Source organism: Protopterus annectens, chromosome 6.part0, assembly GCF_019279795.1.
Source record: "Protopterus annectens isolate FY-2018-M chromosome 6.part0, PAN1.0, whole genome shotgun sequence".
NCBI classification, from domain to species: domain Eukaryota; kingdom Metazoa; phylum Chordata; order Ceratodontiformes; family Protopteridae; genus Protopterus; species Protopterus annectens.
Genome location: NC_056737.1, coordinates 612,964,295 through 612,989,105, shown reverse-complemented (window position 1 = coordinate 612,989,105; position 24,811 = coordinate 612,964,295). Strand labels below are relative to the sequence as shown.

Genomic DNA, 24,811 nt, shown 5'->3' with positions numbered 1-24,811 from the left:
ATGAGACTCTTTGTTTGGAGGATGGACAGCAGAGGACATCTCCGACTGTTCCTTCTTGGTGGCCGCCACCACCGTAGCATCTACTGGGATACCTTTCGTAAGGAAAGTTTTATCAATGGGGGATGTAATGAATTAATCTGGCCTGTGAGGGACAGGCTCCACTGAGTCTGGAATCTTCCACGCCTTTCGACAAACTAGGTCCATGAGTTTGTTGAAAGGCGGAGACACACAAGTGGTGGAAGGGTGAGACCCAAAGGCCTTCAGGTAGACAGACTCCTCCTCTGAAGGGCTGATGGGCTTCCAACCACCTCTCTGCTTAAGAACTTCTAGGATGTTTGCAAAGGAGACATCCTGAAATCGTGAGCGTGGGGACCCTTCAGAATTGAAGTCTGTGTCAGATGTGATGGACTCCTCTGGGGAGTCCAGATGCTTCCTCTTGCATAATCTCTTGCAAGGGACCTCTTCAGAAGGGTGTTCTGGAGAGGATTTGGAAGAGAGGGGTTCACCCAATGGGGCATCCTGAAGCCGAGGGTCTCAGCATCTGCATGGATGTGGTTGTGGCAAGATGGACACCGGCGCCTTTGGGGGAGAGGAATGACTGGCTCAGAGTGGAGCTGACCATGGGGAGAGCGCTCTCAGCGCCTTGACGGCCTCCCATCCATGATCCAAGGAAGCTCCTTGCTCAGAAATAGAAGGCATCCCCAGCACCAAGGGGGTTGGCTCCAAGGCTGATGTAGTAGCTGAGCTCATACATGCCGAAGACCCGAGAGGCAACTTCGGATATAACAAATGTCCGATCCGACTGTCCTCCCCAGACCCGACTGGGGAACGTCAGCTCCTAGACTCTTTGAGCTCAGATGGCACAGAGCAAATCAGAGCAGTAGTCGGGGGCCCAAGATCCTGGAACAGGTCTCGGCTCAGACGGTTCTGCTACAATCAGCTCTATGCATTCTGGCTCCGAGGCCCCGAGTCGGGTCGGAGGAGGAATTGATGTTGACAGAGGTAGGCTTAGTTGGTTCCAAATCCCTCTGGGTTGGCTCCGACAAAGGTTTGGCTAGCTCTGGTGTTCTCAAAAGTCTCTGCACCACGTGATCCACACCATCATCTGAAAGGCTCCAGGAGGATCGAGAGGAGGGAGAGCAGGCAATTTTGAAACTTGCAAGATGGGGATCTCAATGTGGGAGAAACCTGTTCCAGTACTGGCTCCGAGCTTGAAACACTGATGGTTCTGACACTGAAGGAGCCGAGGTGGATGGTTTCTCAGGCCCGACAGGTTTCGGGTCCTATGTGGAAATTTTTGGTAACTTTTTTGTCAGCTCTGAATGAGGTTCTGAAGATGAAGATCTTTTTCCTGATTTTAAAGAAGGGGAAGAGGTCTGTTTTGTATGGGCTCTGACCTTCTCCTACAGCTTCTGAAATGGAAGTCTTCAATAACCCCTTAAGAATAAACTTATTCTTCCTTTCAAGGAGAACACTGTGGCTGAAAGAATGACAAATCTCACAAGGCAGTACACACACACACACACACACACACACACACACACACACACACACACACACACTATTGACCATCAGTCATCAACATTTTCTGACTGCACTTAGAACATTTTTTGAACCCAGAGGGTTTAGCATCTCTGGTTTGTTTTGGCATTTTAATAGCCAACAAATAAAAACACTACATATGTAACAACACACTAAGGAAAGTCTTCTAATTCAAATGGACTAAGCAGCCCTCTAAGTAAAACAAGCTACTTATTGGATGGGGGGAACATAAAAAAATAACAGTTTCTCTTCCTTTTTTTTTTTTTTTGAAAACGTAAAGCACACTAAAGAAAAAACTATCTAAATCAAAAATGGGCTATCATCCCTCTCACTTAAATGAGCTAGCTTAGGTAATAGTCAACAATAAAACAGTTAGTCAACCAATGTATTTAACAAGACTACTGTAACACAGAATGGAAAAAGGCCCTCTAATTTAAATGGGCCAACAACAAGACTAATGCACATAGAAAGGAAAAAAACCTAAACGGGCCAAGCAGCCCTCTAACTTAAATGAGCAAGCTACATAAAAGGCTCTTCACAAAAGAGGAAGAGCTTAAAGGAAATTATCAAAAACGCACACACTTAGGAAAAGGCACTCTAACTAAACCAGGGTATAATATCCCTCTAAGTAAATATCTAAGTTATCTAACAATAAAAACACACTAAATTAAACAGCTCAAAACAACAGGCCTAAGAAAAATTATTTTGAACGCATGCTTAGGAAAGCCAGGATAGGGAAGATATATAGGCCTAGAGAGTAACGATGGCCAACACTCAGTCAGCAAGAAAAAACGAACACAGTCAAGCTGTTAATCATATTAACTAATCGAAAACTACTACAAAGTAATTACAAGAGAAAACTACTAAAGTTTTCAGGAAACAACACAACTGAAAGAAATCACTTAGCCAGAGCCAGTGTGTGAAGCACCTGATCTTGTTTAGCAGCAAACGAGATCTGGGGAATTCCCTAGGACATCATGGGATAGGGTGCAAGCCACAAGCTAGTTGGAAGACCTCGAGCTTTTGTAAACAGTCAAGTCGGAACCGAGGATCGGTTCCAAATCCAACCAGTACAGAATGAAGGCGAGATAGGACATCACATCATATGTTATGGGAGTTTAATGAGTATGTTTTTTTTTGAGCTAGAATATAGAATCTGAACTGCCTAGACATTGTAAGGCCTTGTTAAATTTAATTCTGATGATTGCTTAACAAAAAAGCAGTTACTAGAAAATGGAAATCAAAGTATAAACTTACTTTATTTGATGGGAAGTTGGCATAACAGTTAAGGTGCTTACTTATAAGACACAAGGTAGAGAGTTTAATTCTCACTCTTGAGAAATTGGCTAGACTTAAAATAGCCTTAAAGGACAGTAGCCTACTTCTGAATATTATAACAGAGATAAATAAATTGTAAGTGGGATTTTTAGAAAAGTGTATGAGCAAATTACACAGAAAAAATGGAAATTAAGGGAACAATACATGCAGAATAATATTTTAGAGAAGTGAGATTTAAGGGAGTGCAGGAATTGAGCAATTTATGTAATGTTGGCTTGACAGATGCACATAAAAAAACGTGCTGTATAATATTTATACTAGGGAACATGTTGATATAGTTTGTTTTCTTTTATACAAATGTATGTTTGTCTACATCTTACATAAGTCAATAAAGGTGTTAAAAACAATGATGTCATCAAAAGGAAGCTGGAGTAGAATATAAATTTCTGTCAAAGACATTACTTTGGTAGACTAAAACAAAAGGAAGTAGGAAAACAAACCACACAGCTGCACCACATTTGCATCACACTTGATTTTGTATTTATTTATTTTTTTTAATGCAGGGTGATCATCCTTCCTTCAGCAAAGGAGACCACTGGGAAAAACTCAGGGGGTACCACATCTTGAAAAAGTACTTCATTCCTGGAAGCAGAGATATGATACTCACTGTCCCTCCAAAGGTGATCTATAGAAATATGAATTTTATTAGGAAGGAAAAGATGATACCTTTGTCTCTGGCTGGCTCCATGCGAATGTTTCAGTATCGAAAACGTGAACATGATTGTTCCAACCTCTAGCAAAGTAAGGATTCTTCAAAAGAAATGGTTGAATAAATGCATTAACACACAATTAGTCCAAGATTCTTCAAAAGAAACAGCTGATTAAATCAGGAGAGACAAACACTTTAAGACGAAATATACTTTTCCCATTTCTTCTTCTTATAATCACAAAAGTGTTATGCCTTACATTATTCTAATATTCAGAACTATTTACTTCTACTAAACAACTACTTGCATGTAAAAGAACAAATAGCACACATTTCATAGTTTAATTCAGAAATACTTTCTTTAGTTGAGTGAGTTCATTATTCTAACTTTGTTAAAAGACCAGGAAGCAATACAACGAAAACAAACCAGTACCACGAATCCCACTAGGCACTGAGGCACAGAACCCTCCGTTTAAAGACACAAAACAGTACTGTAGATAGGATCACTGCAGCTCCAAACTATCGAACACCAGATGGACGAGCAGGAAAGGTTAAAAAGTTCTTTTATTGCACACAACAAGAAAACCATCCAAGTAACCACTCCAAGTAACCACAAGCGCTTTCGCCTGTTCTTAACAGGCTTTTTCAAGTGTATTAGGTTGCTGCTTCATTCAGAATTTATACCAAACCAACCCTGCTCATGTGATTAAATTAATTGCATGATTGTCATCAATTGATTAATACAAAATATTTAAAAATACATACCCTAAAAACTGTAATTCTTTTTTTTTTTTTTTTTTTTTTTTTTTTTTTTTTCAAAACATTAAAAACTGCAATTTTACTATCAACTACTTGCATGTAAAAGAACAAATAGCACACATTTCATAGTTTAATTCAGAAATACTTTCTTTAGTTGAGTGAGTTCATTATTCTAACTTTGTTAAAAGACCATCATGCTAACAAATGTTGGTTTTCCAAAGCCTTACATGTCAATTAATCGCAATCACATCACCAATCAAAAAACACACAAGCTCAACATTGCAGCACTTTGATAATCAACTTATAACTTGAAAAAATGAAAGCTATGTGCTTACCATAATGATACATCTAGTTAATTCTTTGTTGAAATACAGTAATATTTTAGACTGGTCACTGCAGGCACAGTCTCTTCTGCAATATTTTCATCAACTGAAAACTCAAGATCCTGCCCTCCACCCATGATGCTCTACTTCCCTCTGTAGCTCAGGTGTAGCTGCAGATTTGGGAACAATAAGAATATCCTGAAAAAACTAGCATAACCCAACAGCCTCTTGTCTTGCCTCCACACTGGTTCATAGATGACACTTTGGATGGGAGACAGGTGCATACCTCTCAACCTCAAAGCAAAAAATCTGGAAAAAGCCATCAAAAATAGGGGACAAAGGGCCAAAATATGGATACTTTTTTAAATATTGCTCTTACAAACTTAGAAAATTGATGCAACAACAGGTTTTCCATTAGCATGAATTTTCTGAAGGGTGTGCAGTCTGAAACTCAAATGTCCGTCATTATTTTCTGACTTCAACCCTCAATACTTTGCCAATGATTTGTCAGAAAACCACAATTTTATAAGAAACAGACAAAATATTTGAATCAAAAATCTGGATATTCTTCGAAAATCTGTACAGTTGAGAGGTATGGACAGGTGGGTGAGTACACTACTCCATGCTGACAAAGGATTAGCTGAATCTATTGTTATGGCAAATACACAACTTTCTTTTTCATGTTGATCCAGTCAGCATACTTTAATATTCTGTACCAAGTCCACAGCAAAATAGAATGGGTGTTCACAAGATAATCTTGACCCTTTAGACAGTGACACCACGGTTTGTCAGAGATCTTCATGTGATAGCAAAAAAGAAAAAGTAGGTAGCGACACCAAAGGCAGAGCACATCAAAGTACAAAATTCAGAAAAAGAACGTTTTCACCACCAATCCTGCTAAAAACTTGAAAATTTTTTATAAAAATAAAATGATGGAATAAAACACACTGGCTCATAAACCGGATAAGCTCTTTCGGTGCAATACCTTTATCAAATCCTAAATATAAGCCTATCTAGATCTCGCCAAGGCTTTCCACATCATCCCCCACTCTGGAATTATAGATAAACTGACTAAACTAGTTATAAATCCCTATGTCACAAGATGGGTTGCTAACTGGCTCATTGACAGAACCCACACTGTGAAAGGAGCAGACTCCAAATCCGACCTCAGACCAGTAGCAAGTGGAGTACCACAGGGTTCAGTCCTGGGTCCTCTCCTGTTTGGTATCTACTTCTCTGATGTACAGGCTAACACAGGTGGTCTTTGGCTATCGAAGTTTGCAGATGACTGCAAACTAGGAGCCATAATCGAAACTCCTAATGATGTGGACATCCTACAAAAGGGCCTCACTGAGACAAAGCCATGGCCTCAAGCTCAATGCCAAAAAGTGCATTGTCATCCCCTTTGTTAAAAACTCTGTACCCATGAACTACCACATAGGCAGTAGTCTACTTAACACCGAAAGTGTGATGAAAGACCTTCGGACACAGGTGGACAGCAGTCTCTCCTTTGATAATCACATCGCCACATTAGTCAGGAAATCCTTCTACGTGGCACACCTCATCACAAAAGGTTTCGCATCCAGGAAAAAAAGAGGTCATTGTTCCCCTCTACTCGTCACTCATTATACCCATTATGGAGTACAATGCCCCTTTTGGTATGCATCTCACAAGACATCTACAACTGGAAAGGCCGCAGAATTACCTCACAAAGAGGATTACTGGCCTCAAACAGATGCCAAACACAGACTGTCTCAAAAAAACTCCAGCTTTACTCCATCGCATATCGCCTACTCAGAGGCGATCTCTGCCTAACAAACAAAGCTATGTCAAACCCACAGCTGCTGGACATGCTCCACTTAAAGAAATCCCAATCCCTCCGATCTACATGCTCTAGGGACCTACACTTTGTCACCACAATAAACAGAACATGTTGGAGGGATAAATTTCTGTCCCAGAGACTTCCCATACTCTAGAACAAACTACTTATCTATATCAAACAAAGCTCTTCATTAGCACACTTTCAAGAAAAATCTTGATTGGATGGGAAACAGGAAATTCACCCCAAGGATCACTTCTGTGGTTCTGCTTGACAGGGTCACAGGAAAATAATTTTCTTGGGTGGCGAAAGCCGGGATACCTTTTTGGCTAGGCTTATACAGACCCTACGGCCAACAGCCTAGTACCTACCTATGAACCTATAAGGTGGCTGTGGATATTTGAGTAATTAGATTTCTGAGAATCTTCTGAACTTTTTGCATGCAAATGGTAGGAAGACATGCTACCATTGTCACTGTAGTGTCCTGGTGGCATCCAGTAAAAGATAGCTGATGAACTTGCTCCAACATTAATTTTTGAAGGTTTAGGATACTCCCAAGGACAAACACAGTGGAGTAAGCATTCTTTTGCATGGACTGAAAACTTCTGTAAGGTGGAGAGTTGGGCAGGCCTTATGGGGTTCTGCTGTCTGTTCCCAAGAAAAGGAACACAAATTCCATCTCTCTGTATACTACCTTCACCTGTAGGGCAGTGGGTGTTAAGAGAGCCCACCATGCTGGGGGGATGGAGGATTCTATTTCATCATTGCACATATTAGGGCTGATGAGATTTGCAGAATCATATCATCCAAAGGGTGCCTCTTTCAGTACGTCTTTCAAAATTAATTTCTCTTTCTTGCCAAGTAGGTCTTTGGGCAAAGTTTTTACAAACATTATAGTCAGTCCTCTAAACATTCTGACCCCAGACAAACAATGCAAAGTTCATATGGATTATGATAATGGTTGGTCATGGAGGTGTAATTTTTTTATATTCTTTTTTACATTTGTTCCATTCTCACAGCACTGCGCAATGCGTAGTACAGCTAAACAGACGGCTTAACACTAAGAAAATCCAATAAGCAAAAGAATCATGGTTTCCTGTTGCTTTAATGAGATTCCTCAACTTTAATACTGTAAAACTGCAACACAATACAAATAGTAACATATCAGTATATATACAACTGTATCTCATACACCTAAATACAGAAGAATTACAGCATACAAATTACTCACAGTTTGACAACTCTTACTTTCACCTTCTTGACTTTACCATCTTTGCCTGGCAACATGTTAAGGATAAGTCCTACAGGCCATTCATTCCTGCATTCCTGACTGTCCTTCAGTAGCACACCATCTACTTTAACATTTGAACAGTCTAGAGTCCACTTTCTACGACTTTGTATGGTGGGCAAGCATTCCCTTTTCCATCCTTTCCAGAAGGTGTCAGCAAGACTCTGAACTTGCTTCCACTGTTTAACATGAAGGCTTGCTGTTTCAAAGGTACCAGAAGGGGCTGACAGAGTTTGCCTTTTGACTCAAAAGCATAGCTGGTGTGAGAACTTCATTATCATCTGGATCATTAGACACTGGTACTAAAGGTCTTGGATTCATAATAGGGATAACTTCTGCCATAAAGGTATTTAAACTCTCATGGGTTAGACAAGTAAGCTTTTCTTGGAGCAACATTGCATCCAAAATATGTCTAGCTATGCCTATCAGTCTTTCCCAAGCACCTACCATGTGAGATGAGTGTGGAGGGTTGAAAACCCACATGCATCCTCTGTCTCATAAATAATCTTGCACTGCTGTATCACTTGCACAATATTCAGTTCTTTACAAGCTCCCATAAAGTTTGTCCCTCTGTCAGAGCACAGTAACTTTGCTGGGCCACGGATTGAAAAGAATCTTCTCAAGGCATTAATGAAGCTGGAAGCTGACAGATTCAATCAGTTCTACATGCACAGCTTGTGTAGGTGTAGATAGGCATGTAAAAAGTACTGCCCAGCGTTTGTTGTCAGCACTACTTCCTCTACTGCGGTGGGTTAACACTGACCATGGACCAAAAACATCAATAACCACACTTGTGAAAGGTGATTCAGTATTCGTTCCATCTTCTAGTAAATCTGCCAGTTTTTTTTGACTTTCTAATCTCCATCTCACTTCACGACAGATAACACATTTGTGAATAACTGCAGATGTCAGGCGCTTACTACCAAAGATCCATAAACATGCAGCTCTGACTGCACCTTCTATTATGCGACACCCTCGATTAGCTACTTGCTTATGGTAATATTTCACAATCAGTGTAGCGATTTGGTGATCATGAGGGATAATGATTGGCTGCTTCTCCTGTTCAGTCAATGCTGCAAAAGACAAGCATCTGCCAACTCTTGGCAGTCCATCTTGCTCTACAACAGCATTAAAATTCTTCACAGACTTTGTTTTGGGAATGCCTTTTGCTCTTTGACACAGCCATATTCTTTTTTTAAGGGTTTGTACTTAACAGAAGAGATAATCACATTCTTTGCTTGTGAAAGTTCCTCTTAGCTATCTTACTCGTGAAAACTTTTTCAACCCCTAAGTTGCGAGCTATCTGACTTTCTCTGGAAACATTTGGCAACATGGATAAGTCTGGATATTGTTTCAACTAGTGTCTTACAGTCTGAAGATCTCTCAAAGCAATGCGAATGAATAATGGTATCAGAGGCTCTAATGCTGAAACTTGCAACTGCTGGTCTAATTTCAGGATCAGCTTCAGGCTGTATGAGTGGATAAACAGCAGCTGTGTCATCCAAACTGTATCTGGCTGGTAAAGAAAGGAAGGGCCTGAGAATCATACAGTGTTCTGAAGGCAGGCAGTCTGTGTTAGCCTTGTAGCATAACCTGCAGGGTTTTGTTCTGTGGGTACAAAGAACCACTGATCAGGATGTGTTACTTTTCTTATTCGATATACTCGGTTGGAGACCTACAGAAAGAATCTTCTAGAGGTATTGTAGATGTACCGCAGAGCAGTTTTACAGTATGTAAAGAATTTCACAGCATCTATGTCTATTTCTTCTCTGATTATCTCATATAGTTCTACCGCTAATATGGACGCACATAACTCTAAACGTGGGATAGTGTGCGCTGGTCTAGGGCTTAACTTAGACGCTCCCATAACAAATCCAACATGACATACACTTACTGCATCAGTTGCTTTCAAGTAGACTACTGCACCTATAGTTGTGGTGGATGCATCCAAAAAAATATATAGTTCTTTTCTACAGGCTGGTGACAGTGAAACAGCCACATAACATCTGGGTATCCAAGTCTTTAAAAAACTTTAAGGACTCCTTCCACTGAACCCACTCATGCAGTCTCTTGTAGGAGTAATGAATCCCATTCACATTTCCCAGATGACAGTTCATGGACTAAGGCCTTACCTTTTATAGTCATACATGCAACAAACCAAAGGGGATCATACAGGCTTGTTCACTATAGATAAGATTCCTCTTCTGATAACGGGATTTTCCTCTGAAAAGACCTGAAAAACAAAACTGTCTGTTTCTAGATCCCAGCCTAGTCCTAAACTTTTCTGAAGAGGAAGGGTGTCTGTACTCAAACATCTTTAAGGTCCTTAGCTCTGTCTTCTGCAGGAAAGGCTTCCACGACCTGTTTGCTGTTGGAAGCAATCTTATGAAGTCGCAGATTAGATTCTACCAGCATCTGTTTTATTTCATTGAGAACATCAGTTGCTATCTAAAGGGTGTTAGCAGATAGAAGTCCATCGACTACATAGAAATGTCTCAACACAAAGTGTTTGGCATCTTGTCCATAATGTTCAGCACTTTTTAGGGAAGCTTTACACATACAGTATATAGCCACAGCAGGAGAGGGACTGTTGCTGAAGACCTCTACTCTCATTCTGTACTCCACTACTTCTTTGTGTATGTCATGATCTTTGTATCAGCGAAAATGTAAATAATCTCAGTGGTCCTCTCTCACTATAAAACAATAAAACATCTGTTGCACATCAGCTGTGAAGGCTATGGGCTCTTTTCTAAAGCCATATATAAACGCATTCTACGGACATCTCCAGGAATGCATGGATCATGCTATCCCAAACAAAACCAAGACCCAATCATCCAAAGGCAGGTGTCCAGTCTGGTGGACCCCTGCCATAAATAATCTGTACAACAGAAGGAGGAAGCTACTACACGATAGAGCAAAATCCCTAATAGGGAAGGCATCTCTGATCAGTACTAGCAAAAAATTACGATCCCTCATAAAATCCTCCAAGGCCAGCTTCGAGAGAAAAATTGCACAGGACACCAAAGACAATCATAAGGCTTTTTTCAGTTATGTTAGAAACCTGGGATGCAACTCCCAGACTTGTTCTGAGTTGATTCTAAACGACAAAAAATACACTGAACCCACAGACATCGCCAATATACTGACAGACAGGTTTAGTGCAAACTTCTCCACCCCCCGCCCCGCAAAAGAGCAAGTATCTATCCCAGCAGAGGGCTGCCTTCCAAACATCTCTGATGCTCAGGTGAAGGCTGCCCTCTCCAAACAAAAAACACTGCTTCCATGGGACCAGATGGCGTCCCAGGTTGCTTCCTACATGAACTCCAAGAGGAACTAATCTCTCAAATAAAACAGCTATACAATCTCAGCCTCACTACAGGATATGTGCCCACAGAATGGCGTACAGCAACAGTGGTCCCACTCCACAAAGGTGGAGCCTCTACGGACCCTGGAAACTATCGCCCCATAAGCCTGACTAGCTTAGTCTGCAAGGCTATGGAGAGGATCATCATGGAGCTCATAAACAAAGACATTGGGGACCTACAGACACTAGATCCTACCCAGTTCGGCTTTGTCAAGGGCAGATCCTGCCTTTTGAACCTGGTTGACTTCTTCGAAACAGTCACCAAAGCCATAGATGAAGGGAAGGTAGTCCACACAGCCTATCTGGACCTTGCAAAGGCATTTGACACAATACCCCACTCAGGCATCATAGATAAGCTATCCAGCTTAAATATAAACCCCTATGTCACAAGATGGGTCGCAAACTGGCACAAAGACAGAACCCACAGAGTGAGAGTTGGTGGAGCCATGTCAGACTCGAAACCGGTCACAAGTGGCATCCCACAGGGTTCTGTCCTGGGACCACTCTTGTTCGGTATATACTTTTCCGAGGTACAGGCAAACGTGGGAGGACTATGGCTCACCAAGTTCGCAGACGACTGCAAACTGGGCCATAATCAACTCTCCAGCTGACACAAACATCCTTCAAAAGGTCTCACAGAGACAGATAACTGGTGCCAGCACCATGGTTTAAAGCTAAATGCCAAAAATGTATAGTCATACCCTTTGGCAAACACAATGTGCCCACAAATTACCACATAGGCGGAAACCCATTAAGTACAGAGAAAGTTATTATGAACCTGGGGACCCAAGTTGATAGCAATCTCTCCTTTGAAAACCACATTGCCAAAGTGGTTAGAAAGACCTTCTACATAGCCCACCTCATCACGAAGGGTTTCACATCTAGATCAAGAGAGGTAATCGTGCCCCTTTATTCATCCCTCATCAGGCCCATCATAGAATACAATGCCCCTTTTGGGATGTACCTTACCCGACACCTGCAGCAATTAGAAAGACCCCAAAAGTATCTCACCAAGAGGATCAAGGGTCTCAAACAGATGCCATATGCTGCTCGGTTAAAAAAACTTCAGCTCTACTCAGTTGCATACCGCCTACTTTGAGGCGATCTATGCCTGACATACAAAGCTATGTCAAACCCAGAATTAATGGACATGCTCCACCTCAGTAAATCTAAATCCCTTAGAGCCACACGCTCGAGGGACTTGAACCTCAGCACAGAAATAAATAGAACTTGCTGGAGGGACAGGTTCATAACCCAGAGGCTCCCTTCACTCTGGAATAGAATTCCAGTTCATGTGAGGCAGAGCACCTCACTGAATCTCTTCAAGAAGAATCTCGATAGGTGGATGGGAGATCGTAGGTTTGTCCCAGGGATTACTCCCGTGTCACTATTAGACAGAGGCACAGTAAACTAAACCTTAAAAAGGACACAGTATACTCAAATCAAGGGGTGGCGTAAGCCATACAGAATCGGGCTAGGCTTATAATTGCCTCAGGGCAGATAGCCTAGTATGAACCTATGAACCTATGAGGACCCCTAGTAGAGTATTGTTTAGATCAGGGCCACTTAACAATACATTATTTAAAGAAATACACTGCACTGGAATCAAACACATCTCTTATTTGATCAATGTTTGTGTGGGTGGTAAACACCACACATTGGCAGATACCAGTCTTCTTTACCTTGTTCCATTGGTCCTGCAATTTCAGCATGATCATTATCCAGCATTCTTTTGATTAATTCTGTGAAATCTCTTTTTACCTCTGGCTTTCTTTGTAAAGTTCTATGAAGAGAGTTCAGGCATTTATGGCTAGTTCTTAAAGCCACGGTGGTACAGCGATAGCATTGTTGCCTCACAGCAAGAGGTTCTCCTGTTCAATTCACGGCTGGAGTGCTTTCTGTGTGGAGTCTGCATGTCCTCCCCGCGGTCGAGTGGCCTCCGAAAGACAAGCATGAATGGGCGTGCCTTCGCTGAAGGTTGGGCATTGGGCTGGCAACTCTGCACCATAAAAAAATCTACTGCCAATCATTAGAGGACCGGAGTTCCACTGTGGCGACCCCTAACCAGGAAAAGCTGAAAAGACAAACATCTCTTCTTACATGGTAAATGACACCTGGGTATGTGAAAAGACAGAGGGACCACCCAACTGTTATTATCTTTCTGGTAAGGCTCTCTATCCATGATCTGGAGAAAGGCTTGATCTTCTATGGATAGAGCTCATCATCATTATCTTTTGATTTCTGAACACTGAAACCCCTAGATTGTCAGTTTCTGTGTTGAAGCTGGTATCTTCTTTGCCGTGTGAAGAAGAGTCCCAAAACTGTGTTAAGTTATCAAAGCTTTAACAATGAAATTGTTCTGGCATGGACTGAAAAAAGATGTGCAGCCATTTGCTAGCACAGGCTTCTAAGTAACTGATGCTGTTTGGCTGATGAGCTGATCCCAGGCAAACTTCTCCTACAATGACCTAGCCCAAATCAAGTCTCTGAGCATAAGAAGCATTGACTGGACCATTAGTTTGCTCATGCACCTTGTGTATTTCTAAAATGTCTCTTCTAAGTAGTAAAAGGATAGAAGCACCAGAATTAACAGCTGGAATGAGGTGAGCAATTGGGTGGAGGTGAGGATGATAAGCCATGTCTGGGGAAGGCATTTCTGATTTGTCATCAGGTATCATGTCTCACACTATTAGTGTAAGTAATGTTAATCGCTTTTTCTTATCAAAAGAATCAATAACAAAAAGTCTGTCGCTCTTCTGCCTGCAGTTTCCATAATGCCTGTGCATGTCTTTAGAGTATATGGAGCTGCAGTTGTTTTAATGTTAAAGATGTCAAAAAAGTCTGACCTTGCAAGTGATCTGTTGCTATGCTCATCAAGAACTGCTTACATCTTCACTGCTTTGTCTCTTTTCCCAGTAGGATACACAGTCACTACACAGATTTTAGAACATGACCGTATATTTTTACCTTGGCTACAGATTTCAATGCACTTAGACATTACTGAAGAAGATGAGTCTTCTTGTTGCCCCCTGCCCTGATCTTGTCTGGCTTCTACCATCTCTGCTGGTTGTGGAGGTGGATCAGGGTCTAAAGCCGCTATATGTTTCTCACTGCAGCATACTGAGCATTCGACTGATATTTTAGTCTTTAGCTATATGCTTAGTAGATTCGCAACACTTGAAACAGATGCCATTTTGTTTTAGAAAGGGCATTCTCTCCTCAATAGGCTTACCTCTAAACCCTTTGCACTTTTTCAGAGGATGAGGGTTTCTGTGAATTGGGCAATGTCTGTCAGGGCTTTCTATAGTGTACACCTTGCTGCTGTCTTGACAATTTGTGGTCCTTGAAGGTACAATTGTTTTGTGTGTGAACACACAGGTCCTACCATGAGGTCTGGGCGGTTGATTACTGCTGCTGATGAAGGCAAAGCTGGGGTCATATACCTGATCTTTGCTTGCTGCTGAACAAACCTAGAAAACACAAAGAAAGGTGGGAGAAGCTACTCCATTTTCCTCTTTGTATTTAGCTCTGACAGATGTCCACTTTTGGTGTAAGGTATATGGTAGTTTCTCCACTACTGGATTAGTACCACGAGCAATGTATACATATGAAAGTCTTGGCAAATAGCCTTCCTCTTTAGCACACATTATTTCTACAAGATTGCCCACTTGTTGTAGTTTTATATTATCTTTATTGCTCAACTTGGAGAAAACTTCCAAGCTTTTTCAGTGGAGCACTTCAATTGCATCAGGTGAGCAGTACCTTTCTTCTAGTCTCTGCCATGCCATGTTTAGTCCTGCCAAAGGGTTAAAGAAGTGTACTCCGTTGCATGCTTTTTGCATGCTCTACGTCCAGCATTTCTTCAGCCGATAATTTAAGTCTTTAGTTGCACTCAGAAAGGAGGACTTCCATGCTGAATAGTAGTTTTCCGTACAGTCATCAAACTTAATGAAACCCGAGTTAACCACTTCTTTGCAGATAAGATACTTTGTGACATCTTGTATGCTTTGGTGTTCAGACATGTAATCTTTAGGCTGTGGTAGTCCTTAATTTCTGTTTCTAGGGAGCTCTGGAGGTTGTTCTTTTGTTGGTCTGACACTGCTGACACCACAAGGCTGATCAGGCATACCCGGGACATCTGCTGGCTTTGGGTTGGATTCTGCATGCATAACTTTAGGTAACTGTCGGCTTACATGCATACTAGTAAGTTTCTGGGTGTACTCACTTGTACGTTCAGCAAAGGAGAGAAGTTTCTCTGGGACTTCTCGTTCTTTGTGAGTTATCTCACTTACTGATGAATCTGCTTCTAGGCAGGTGGCGGCTTCTGCTGCTGCTGCAGCAGCTGTGGTCTGGCATTGAAGAATATGCAGGTTAGCTTCTAATTTTGCTTTTTCTCGTACCTTGTTGGCCTTCTGTCGTATAATGATGGCTTCTTTTTCAGGAAATGCCAGTTGCACATGTGCCACCTCTGCTTTGGCACGTGCTCTGATTGCTAAGAAACATGCCGAGGACATCTTACTGGATCTTGATGATTTAGAGATGTGTGACTGTGCATCATCTTGCTGGACACTGGGGCCACTCTCTCTGCCGTGCTGTGTCACGGGGGCATATCCTCAGATTTATTCTACTTTCCTAATCTCAGTCTCATGATTGCAGTGCAGTGATTTCTTGTATTGAGGTCTGCAAGAATCACTTTTTTTTTACTGTTCCGTTTTCACAGCACTGTGCAAAGTGTAGTACAGCTAAACACTTTAAGCAACTCAAGTAAGCAAAAGAATCATGTTTTTTGTAACTTTACTGAGATTCCTTAATTTTAATACTGTAAAACTGCAACATAATACAAATAGCAACATATCAGTATATGTGCAACTATAAACCGCACATCTAAATACAGAAGAATTACAGCATACAAATTACTGACAGACGATCTGATTGTCAGGGCCTGAGGAAAAAAAGGTCATAACTGCACTCCCTGAGGGCTAGAAGTAAAAAAAAAAAAATTGCTTCCTGTGAGTCGCTATAATGCTAATGTCATAAAATAAAACACCACTAGATGGGAGCAACAAATCAATAAATGCTGAAAATATGCAACTATAATATAAATTGCCTGAATGTGCTATGAAGGGCAAAATAACATTTATTAAAAACGCTTTCTCTCAATCGATTATCCAAACAAAATTCTCTCAATAAAAACTCTGGGGAAAGTATATATCAGAAGGCCACAACTGTAATAATTAGAAGTCCAACACAGGAGAAAGTCTGATACACAGTGCAGTCACTGTCATAAAAATAACAATTTCAGAAGGCAACCACTAATGACAGAGGAGATGGCCTAATAATGATAATGCATAACAACTAACTTATTTTAGTATGAATAACTATGAACACTGTAAACATATGTAAATACCTGTAAATATTTATTCAGTAAAGGTAGCTAGGCTGCTGTATGGTAAAGAGATGAAATGAACTCCTAGACTAAAAAAGCAGGAAGAGGCTTGATAGGCAGGGAAAGTAAAGTAGTGCAGAAAATTACTATTATTATCTTAAAGCAGAAACTATAAATAAACTACACCAGCTATTAACATAAAGCTATTGAACAACTAAACACAGCAAATTTTCACAGAACTGATTTTTGACTGAAGAATTTGAAAAGTCAAAGTCCAAGATCTGGAAAGGGAAGCACAGCTCAAGCTTGCAGTAGATGAAAATGTTGCCAAACAGGGTGCACCTGAGTCTATCCAAAATATTACAGAATCAATATTAGATTAATACATATCTGAAAATTAATGCTTAAAAGCTTAGAATTTAGCAAACTTTTATAATTTATTTAATATATTGTTTTAAACTGGTAGTTTGCAGGAGTCTAAAAGCAACTGCCACATAAACTCTTTAATATATAATACATTACCAGTGTTGACACCTCTATCTAATTCCAACTTCTGAATGTTCTAACATAGGTTCATAGGTTGGTACTAGGCTATCGCCCTAGGGCCTATACAAGCCTAACCATAACAATTCCCTGGATATTTCTTCCCACAATATTTACTTCCCTGGACCCCTGTCTAGCAGGGCGACTGCCATGATCCCTAGGCTGAATTTCTATCTCCCATCCAATCATCAAGGTCCTTTTGAACAGGGCGAATGAGGTGCTCTGCTTGACATGCATGGGCAGTCTATTCCAGTGTATGGGGAGTCCCTGTGTCAGGAACCTATCCCTCCAGCATGTTTTGTTCATTGTGATGACAAGGTTTAGATCCCTGGAGCGTGTGGATCTGAGGGATTGGGATTTCTTTAAGTGGAGCATGTCCAACAGCTCAGGGTTTGACATGGCTTTGTATGTTAAGCAGAGATCGCCTCTGAGTAGACGATATGCCACAGAGTATAGCTGGAGTTTTTTTTAGATGGTCAGCATAGAGCATTTGCTTTAGGCCTGTGATTCTTTTAGTGAGGTGATTCTTTTAGTGAGGTATTTCTGCAGCCTTTCCAGCTGTTGCAGATAAAGAACAAAAACTTAAAATAAACAAATTGTTTAAAATGTTTGCTTCTTATTACATAAATATGTCCATATAAAATTTTTAAACATCCTTAGTATGACTGATAAAATGCATTTTGATTAATTGATATACAAGTCTGTTGAAAATGAAAATTTCAAAAATGTCCATGACAGAAAAACCACAGAAGGTACACAAATGCCACAGAGTCCACTAAGCTCTCACAGCCAATTTAATGTCACGTAACATTATAAAACACCACTCTTAAAAACAAAACATAAATTCTAGTGCTTTTGTCCCATTAAATTAGAACTTCTTCAGAAACAAAAACAAACCACCATTCTTTTTTCATTAAATTACAATCCATTATAGTCATTTGATCCTAAAAGTTTCGGGCCCCCATTTAGTTTTAGTTAAAAGGAGAAGGTTAATTTCCAATACCACTTAATACTTGAATAAAACTGTCATATATTCTCCTATGTATTGTCTAAAAGGCAAAAAAATTCATTACAATCAATTGTATCCTTGCAGTAACTATATAAAATCTAAGTATATGTGTGCGTGTGTGTGTGTGTGTGTATATATATATATATATATATATATATATATATACATACACATATACACACACACACACACACACACACACATATATATATATATATATATATATATATATATATATATATATATTACAGTTAACACTTACTAGAATTAAACAAAAAACGACAGAATAAAATAGCCAAATAACTAAATTGCAAAAGTAAGGTGGCCCTTCAAAAAGTCAGAGTTCCAGTTAATACTCATTTTTATCAATCTTTTGTATCTACTGGTGGATTAAAAATGACTGAAAACAGCAAGAAACAAATGCATGGAAATTAAAAGAAAATATTGGGAATCTGCTTAACAAATAAAGTAAGCTCACATCTAGGATTCCTTTTTGTTATTAAATTACAACAAAACAAATCTTGTGGCTAGCTGATTATTAAAGCATACAATGATCACTACTTAGAAATGATGAAATACACCTACATATCAAAAACTTCAGAAAAAAAACATATCAAACACTTGGAATGCTTTATAGATAAAATAAATTCTCACCAATCATTCCAGAGCTATACCTGCTAGCTCATCTATCCTTCCTTTATTACTCTGTGCTTCTCCTACTCTAACCAACCTATGGGACAATCCAACATCAAAACCAAATCAGTTATAATAAAATGGCTAGGTTTGCAGCAAATCAGCCTAACCGTTCCCAACACTGCACTCAAATAACTGAACTAGCTTGAGTCAGCTAACTCAACTATACCCAACTTCTCCAGGAACAAAGTGAGAGATTCCAAACACTTTGACAAATACTCTACAAAGATAATAAAGTCATCGAGAAATAGAAAAATGTGGATAACTTGTAGCCTACAATGAGCTATGACAGAAGCTAGACACTGAAGACACTCGTGGAGCAGAGGATAATGGAAAGGATAAGGCAGAGAACTGATAAGGTGATACAGATGCAAAAATCTTTAGAAGCATCAAAAGGTGGGATGAAAAGAAAAGTGATAAGCAGCTTAAATCTAAGGTTACTAAAAAACTCAAATGAGGAATAATATTTAAAAGTTCATGAAGTGAAAGCTTGCCTACTATTACATACTAGTTTAAGAAAGAAAAACCCAGAAAAGGTTTCCAGGCATTTTCTCTCTTTGGCACAAAATACCTTTTTAAGTACAAACATTTTTCCAACTGGGAAAGGGGAATTGCTTCTGCTACCCCCAGACAGCATGTGCTATAGGACAGGAGGAAAGACAGGGGGTTGGGTCTGGTTCATAGGTAGGTACTAGGCTATTGGCCCAAGGGCCTACGTAAGCCTAGCTAACAAAGTTCCCTGGCTTATGCCACCCAAGAAAGTTATTTTCCTGTGCCACTGTTGAACAGAGACACAGAAGTGATCCCCGGGGTGTATTTCCTATTTCCCATCTACTCATCAAGATTTTTCTTGAAGAGTGCTAATGAAGAACTTTGCTTGACATAGATGGGTAGCCTATTCCAGAGTATGGGAAGTCTTTGGGACAGGAATCTATCCCTCCAGTATTGTGGTGACAAGGTTTAGGTCCCTACAGCATGTAGCTCGGAGGGATTGGGATTTCTTTAGGTGTAGCATGTCCAACAGCTCTGGGTTTGACATAGCTTTATGGGTTAGGCAGGGATCACCTCAGAGTAGGCAATATGCTACAGAGTAAAGCTGGAGTTTTTGAGGCAGTCAGTGTAGGGCATTTGTTTGAGGCCAGTAATCCTCTTTGTGAGGTATTTCTGTGGCCTTTCCAGCTGCTGCACATGTCTTGTGAGGTACATTCCAAAAGGGGCGATGCACTCTATAATGGGTCTAATGAGTGTCGAGTAGAGGGGATCAATGACCTCTTTTTTCCTGGATGAGAACCCTTTTATGATGAGGTGTGCCACATAGAAGGACTTCCTGACTACTGTGGCGATGTGACTATCAAAGGAGAGACTACTGTCCACCTGGGTCCCATCACGCATTCGGTGTTAAGTGGATTGCTGCCTATGTGGTAGTTCATGGGTAAAGAGTTTTTACCAAAGGGGATGACACTGCACGTTTTGGCACTGAACTTGAGGCCATGGCTCTGACTCCAGGCATCTGTCTCAGCGAGGCCCTTCTGTAGGATGTCCACATCATTTGGGGACTTGACTATGGCTCCTAGTTTGCAGTCATCTGCGAACTTCGTTACCCAGAGGCCTTCTGCATTGTTGATACCAAACAGGAGAGGTCCCAGGGTGGAACCCTGTGGTACTCCACTTGTTACTGATTTGATGTGAGATTTGGAGTCTGCAACTTTTATAGTGTGGGTTCTTTCAGTGAGCCAGTTGGCAACCCATCTTGTGACGTAGGGATTTATGCCTAGTTTAGTGAGTTTAGCTATAATTCCAGAATGGGGGATGGTGTCGAAAGCCTTGGTGAGGTCAAGATAGGCTGTGTAAACCACCTTACCCTCATCCACGGCTTTGGTGACTTCCTCAAAGAAGTTGATCAGGTTCAGGAGGCATGATCTGCCTTTCACAAACCCAGACTGGGTGGGATCCAGAGTTTGGAGGTTACCAATGTCTTTGAGTTCCATGATGTCCAACAGTGCTTATAGAGTGCATTTGTGTAGGATTCAGCAGTTGTAATTGTATTGTCCATCTTATTGAGGCTGACCAGGGAGATCCTCCACTCATGGGATTTTACTCTCTTTTGCAACGGTTTCTTTCTATTAGCCTTGCAGACTAGGCTCGTCAGGCTAATAGGTCGATAGTTACCGGGATCAGTGGTGGCTCCCCCTTTGTGGAGTGGGATAACTGTTGCTGTGCACCATTCAGTGGGCACAAAGACTGATGCAAGGCTATTACTGAACATGGTGCTTAAGTGGGGAGCCAGTTCGTTCTGAAGTTCGTGTAAAACGCAGCCTGTGATGTTGTTCGGTCCCTTGGATGCTGTGTTTTTGGCTTTAGTGAGTGCAGCTTTTACCTGCGAAGTTGTGATTACAGGGACTCTGCATTCTTCCTGTATAGATATGGGCTCTTTAGGGGGTGAGAGGGGGGTAAAGTTAGCACTGAACCTATCTGCCAAGATGTTGGCAATATCGGTTGGTTCTGTAATTTTCTTGCCTTTGTGCTGTAACTCAGAGCAGATCTAGGTGTTGTCATCGAGATTCTTGACATAGCTACAGAATGCTTTGTGGTTGTCCTTGGAATTAGTGGCAATTTTGTTTTCGGAGCTGGCTTTGGAGGATCTTACAAGGTATCTCAGCTTCTTACTGAGGCTGACCAGGGAGATCCTCCACTCATGGGATTTTACTCTCTTTTGCAACAGTTTCTTCCTTCTGTTGTACAGATTGTTTATGGCAGGGGACCACCAGATTGGCTTCCTTTTTTTTTTTTTTTTTTTTGGAGGACAGCATCTTGGTTCTGTTTGGGATAGCACGATCCATGCACTTGTGCAAGTGCTTATATAGTGCATTTGTGTAGGATTCAGCAGTTGTAACTGTATTGTCCATCTGCATGGGTGTCATGAAGTTCACCACTTCTGTCTTAAGAAGCATGAAGTTGGCTTTGGAGACATTTTTTTTTACTGTGGATGTGGAACATTTCCTTCTATTTTTTCACATTGCTATATGTAACCTTGCTGAATCACCCTCAGAATCCCACGTGTCTGAAACAAACTGCTGTCAAAGAGGGACAAGGAGATTCAGACTTTCTGGAACGGTTAAAGTCATGATGGGGTTGGAGGACAAGTTCCTTTACACAGTCGTTCTGATATGTTTCACTGTCCTTTGTTCTGGAGGGATTCCCACTTTCTTTTTGAACATCTCTTGTTATTGTTTTTATGCTTCTGCTTACCAGTATTTTACTGAAACTATTATTTTATTTCTTGGCAAAACTGGATGAGGGAGCAGAAATCCCCTTGGAAATTTTTGAGAAGCAGGGCTGAAAAATCTGATATTCCCTATAATCAGCTTACTTCTCTCATCATATTTTTTAATAACTTCTGCAGCAGATGGTCCAAAAATTAAATCTATATTCAAAGAAGAACTGAATATCTCATTTTTTTCTACATCTTCTAGGAGATTATGGGAATGCAGCCAAGCAAACCTGCACAACACAGTACCAGTGGCAACAGTCCTGGATGTAGTATCTGCAGAGTCATAAACACACTTTAAACAATGGGTAGTGCCCAAAGAAATACAAAAAAATAAACTACACAAAGCAGCGTTTTCCACACAGGAGGGAATTCCTCATACTCTCCAAATTAGTCAGAATAAACTAACATAACAGCCTGACAATTCAATGTTCTAAAAATTAAAGCTGAAGAAGCATACACTTTTTTTACCAAACTTATCAAATGTTTTACCATCCTTGTTAGATGAAGGCTTAAAACTAACAAAATGTTTGACAGCAGCTGGATTAACTACAGCTATACCTGCTGGGTGAGGATTGGGAAGCATATTTAAAAAACTTAAAGACTGAGGAACTTTGTACATTCTATCTGCTTTCTTAGGTGCAGCAGTCCAGTCGTCATCAAGGAAACTGCAGGCTGTGACAAACACATCATTCAACGAGATGGGGTGTACTGGGAGGAGGTTCTGGGAAACCCATTTGTTACAGCTCTCAACATTTTTTTGAGAAGGTAAGAAGCCCCAGCGTTCTCCCAATGAAAACACCAGCACGTTATGGAAACAGTCTCAGAAAAAAAGAAACCCTAGAAGGGAGAATTAGATAATATGTTGTCATCTGAGTTTGAATCAGAAATACGAGGAGCAAAAACCATGCATCTGTCACATTCCTCTCCAGATTCAATGTCATACATCTCTCAAGGAAAACAGTATTCCCTTTTATCAGAAACCACTTGATAAGAAGGGTCAACAGCATGTACAAAACCATGAGTCAGATTTAGTAAATTACTCCTGCCAATGAAACTGGTGCAGGAGCTGATGAACATTTAGTTTTCCATTTCTTTCTGGCAGGAAAGTTCAGACAGACAGGAATAAGAGCAACAACAGCTTCCCCAGGGATGGGCAAACATTCGGACTAACCAGAGGCACCTTCCTTGTCCCGTCTCCCAAGACTAAGAGTGCCCCTCTCTTGCCCAGTTAGGGGACCCCAACAGCTATAGACGATGTTTTGGTACTTGAGTATTATCGCAACCACATTTTCACGGCAATACCGGTTGCTTACTGATCGTGAAATATGTTCAGTAATGTTTTTTAATATGTTATATACTGTGTTTTCTTTAAAAGCCGAGGTAGTTTTCTGGTGTATTATCAATAAAATCTAGGAAACACATGCTGTTGTTTCTTTATGCACTTTACTGACAGCACGTCGCTTATGGCAAAGTGCACTGAACATTTTAGTGATATACTTCTTCTCAAAACCTTTAAGCCTCATAGTTGTGCAGAAATAATAGTAAAAGCATAATGTATGTGTTGATGTCACTGTTTTGCACACACAGCTCACTGTACTGAGGGGTAACTTATTCAGAAGACCTACTTCTATTTTGTAGATGATAGTGTCACGGTTACGCTTATGGCAAGTGCACTAAACGTTAATTTTTCCTGGCAGCAAATGCTGTCAAATAATCGTTGTGATTATGTCTTTAGTACAACCACCAACATTTTGTCTTTAGTGTTCATTAACAACTATAGTCAGATTAAAGACAGAAGAGCTGAGTCAGTGGGGCGATTTCCATTTCTTTAAGGTTCATTGCATTGTTTTAATTTAGCTTGCATTTGTTTTACTGATATGCTTCTTCACAAAACCTTTAAGCCTCATAGTTGTGCAGAAATAATAGTAAAAGCATACTGTCTGTGTTGATGTCATTGTTTTGCACACACAGCTCACTGTACTGAGGGTAACTTATTCAGACCACCTATTTCTTTCTGTAGATGATAATGTCACGGTTACGGTCACGGAGTTGATAGGGAAGAAAGAAGACTTTCTGAATTTGTTTCTGTGATGACGTTGTCAGTTTCTAGTTATGATGACTTTTTTTGTTTTAAGTAATAGACTCAGGGCTGTATTTCTGTGCTGGTTGCTTATATGTTTGAGCGTTTTTTTCTGCATGAAATTTGGAAATTATATTTTTACAGTAATTCTTCCTCTGGCCGAGTGTTTTACAAGAGCTTTTAACGAACGTATGTTATCGTCATGATTGGGAACCAACCAATATTGCCCTGAAAAATGTGGTTGTGATAATACACAAGTACAGATGTTTCTAAACCCGTGGTCAATAGTGGCTATATGAACAATAACAGAGGGTACACGCACCTGAGGCTGAAGCAAAATACTAGCATGCTGTGGTGACAAAGGCAGTTTAGTAACTTTTTCTTTTTGCATCCGGAAGAAGGACCAACCATGGGACCAGTATTATGTTCAATGGTCAAGTCGGAAATGGTGCTTCTTTCCTGGGGAAGCCAAGCAGCGTAAGCGAATAAAATTTAAAAAATATAGTTAAATATAACTTTTCTCAGAGAGAGAGTAAAAGCACTTTACTACATTTTATTAGTCTTAAAAAGTAATTTAAAAAGAGCTTCGGCAAAGGAAAAAAACACAGTTTTAAAATGTTTAACTATTAAATGGTCAGAAACAAAAGTACACTTATTTAAAAGTAAAGCAAAATTATTTAAAAGTCAATACAAATGCATCTTCCTAGCTAAACACACAAACACACACACACACATATATATATATAACAC

At 40.4% G+C, this 24,811-nt stretch overlaps 1 protein-coding gene across 1 annotated transcript in view; it reads right to left on the bottom strand.

Annotated features, from left to right (window-relative positions):
* The window catches only part of LOC122803872 (kelch domain-containing protein 2-like), a 599,698-nt gene that overhangs the window by 457,256 nt on the left and 117,631 nt on the right, over window positions 1-24,811 (bottom strand). Inside the window, exon 4 of the mRNA XM_044073552.1 lies at window positions 3,547-3,630. Within this exon, the coding sequence (XP_043929487.1) occupies window positions 3,547-3,630 (84 nt within the window). The remainder of the gene's footprint in view (window positions 1-3,546; window positions 3,631-24,811) is intronic.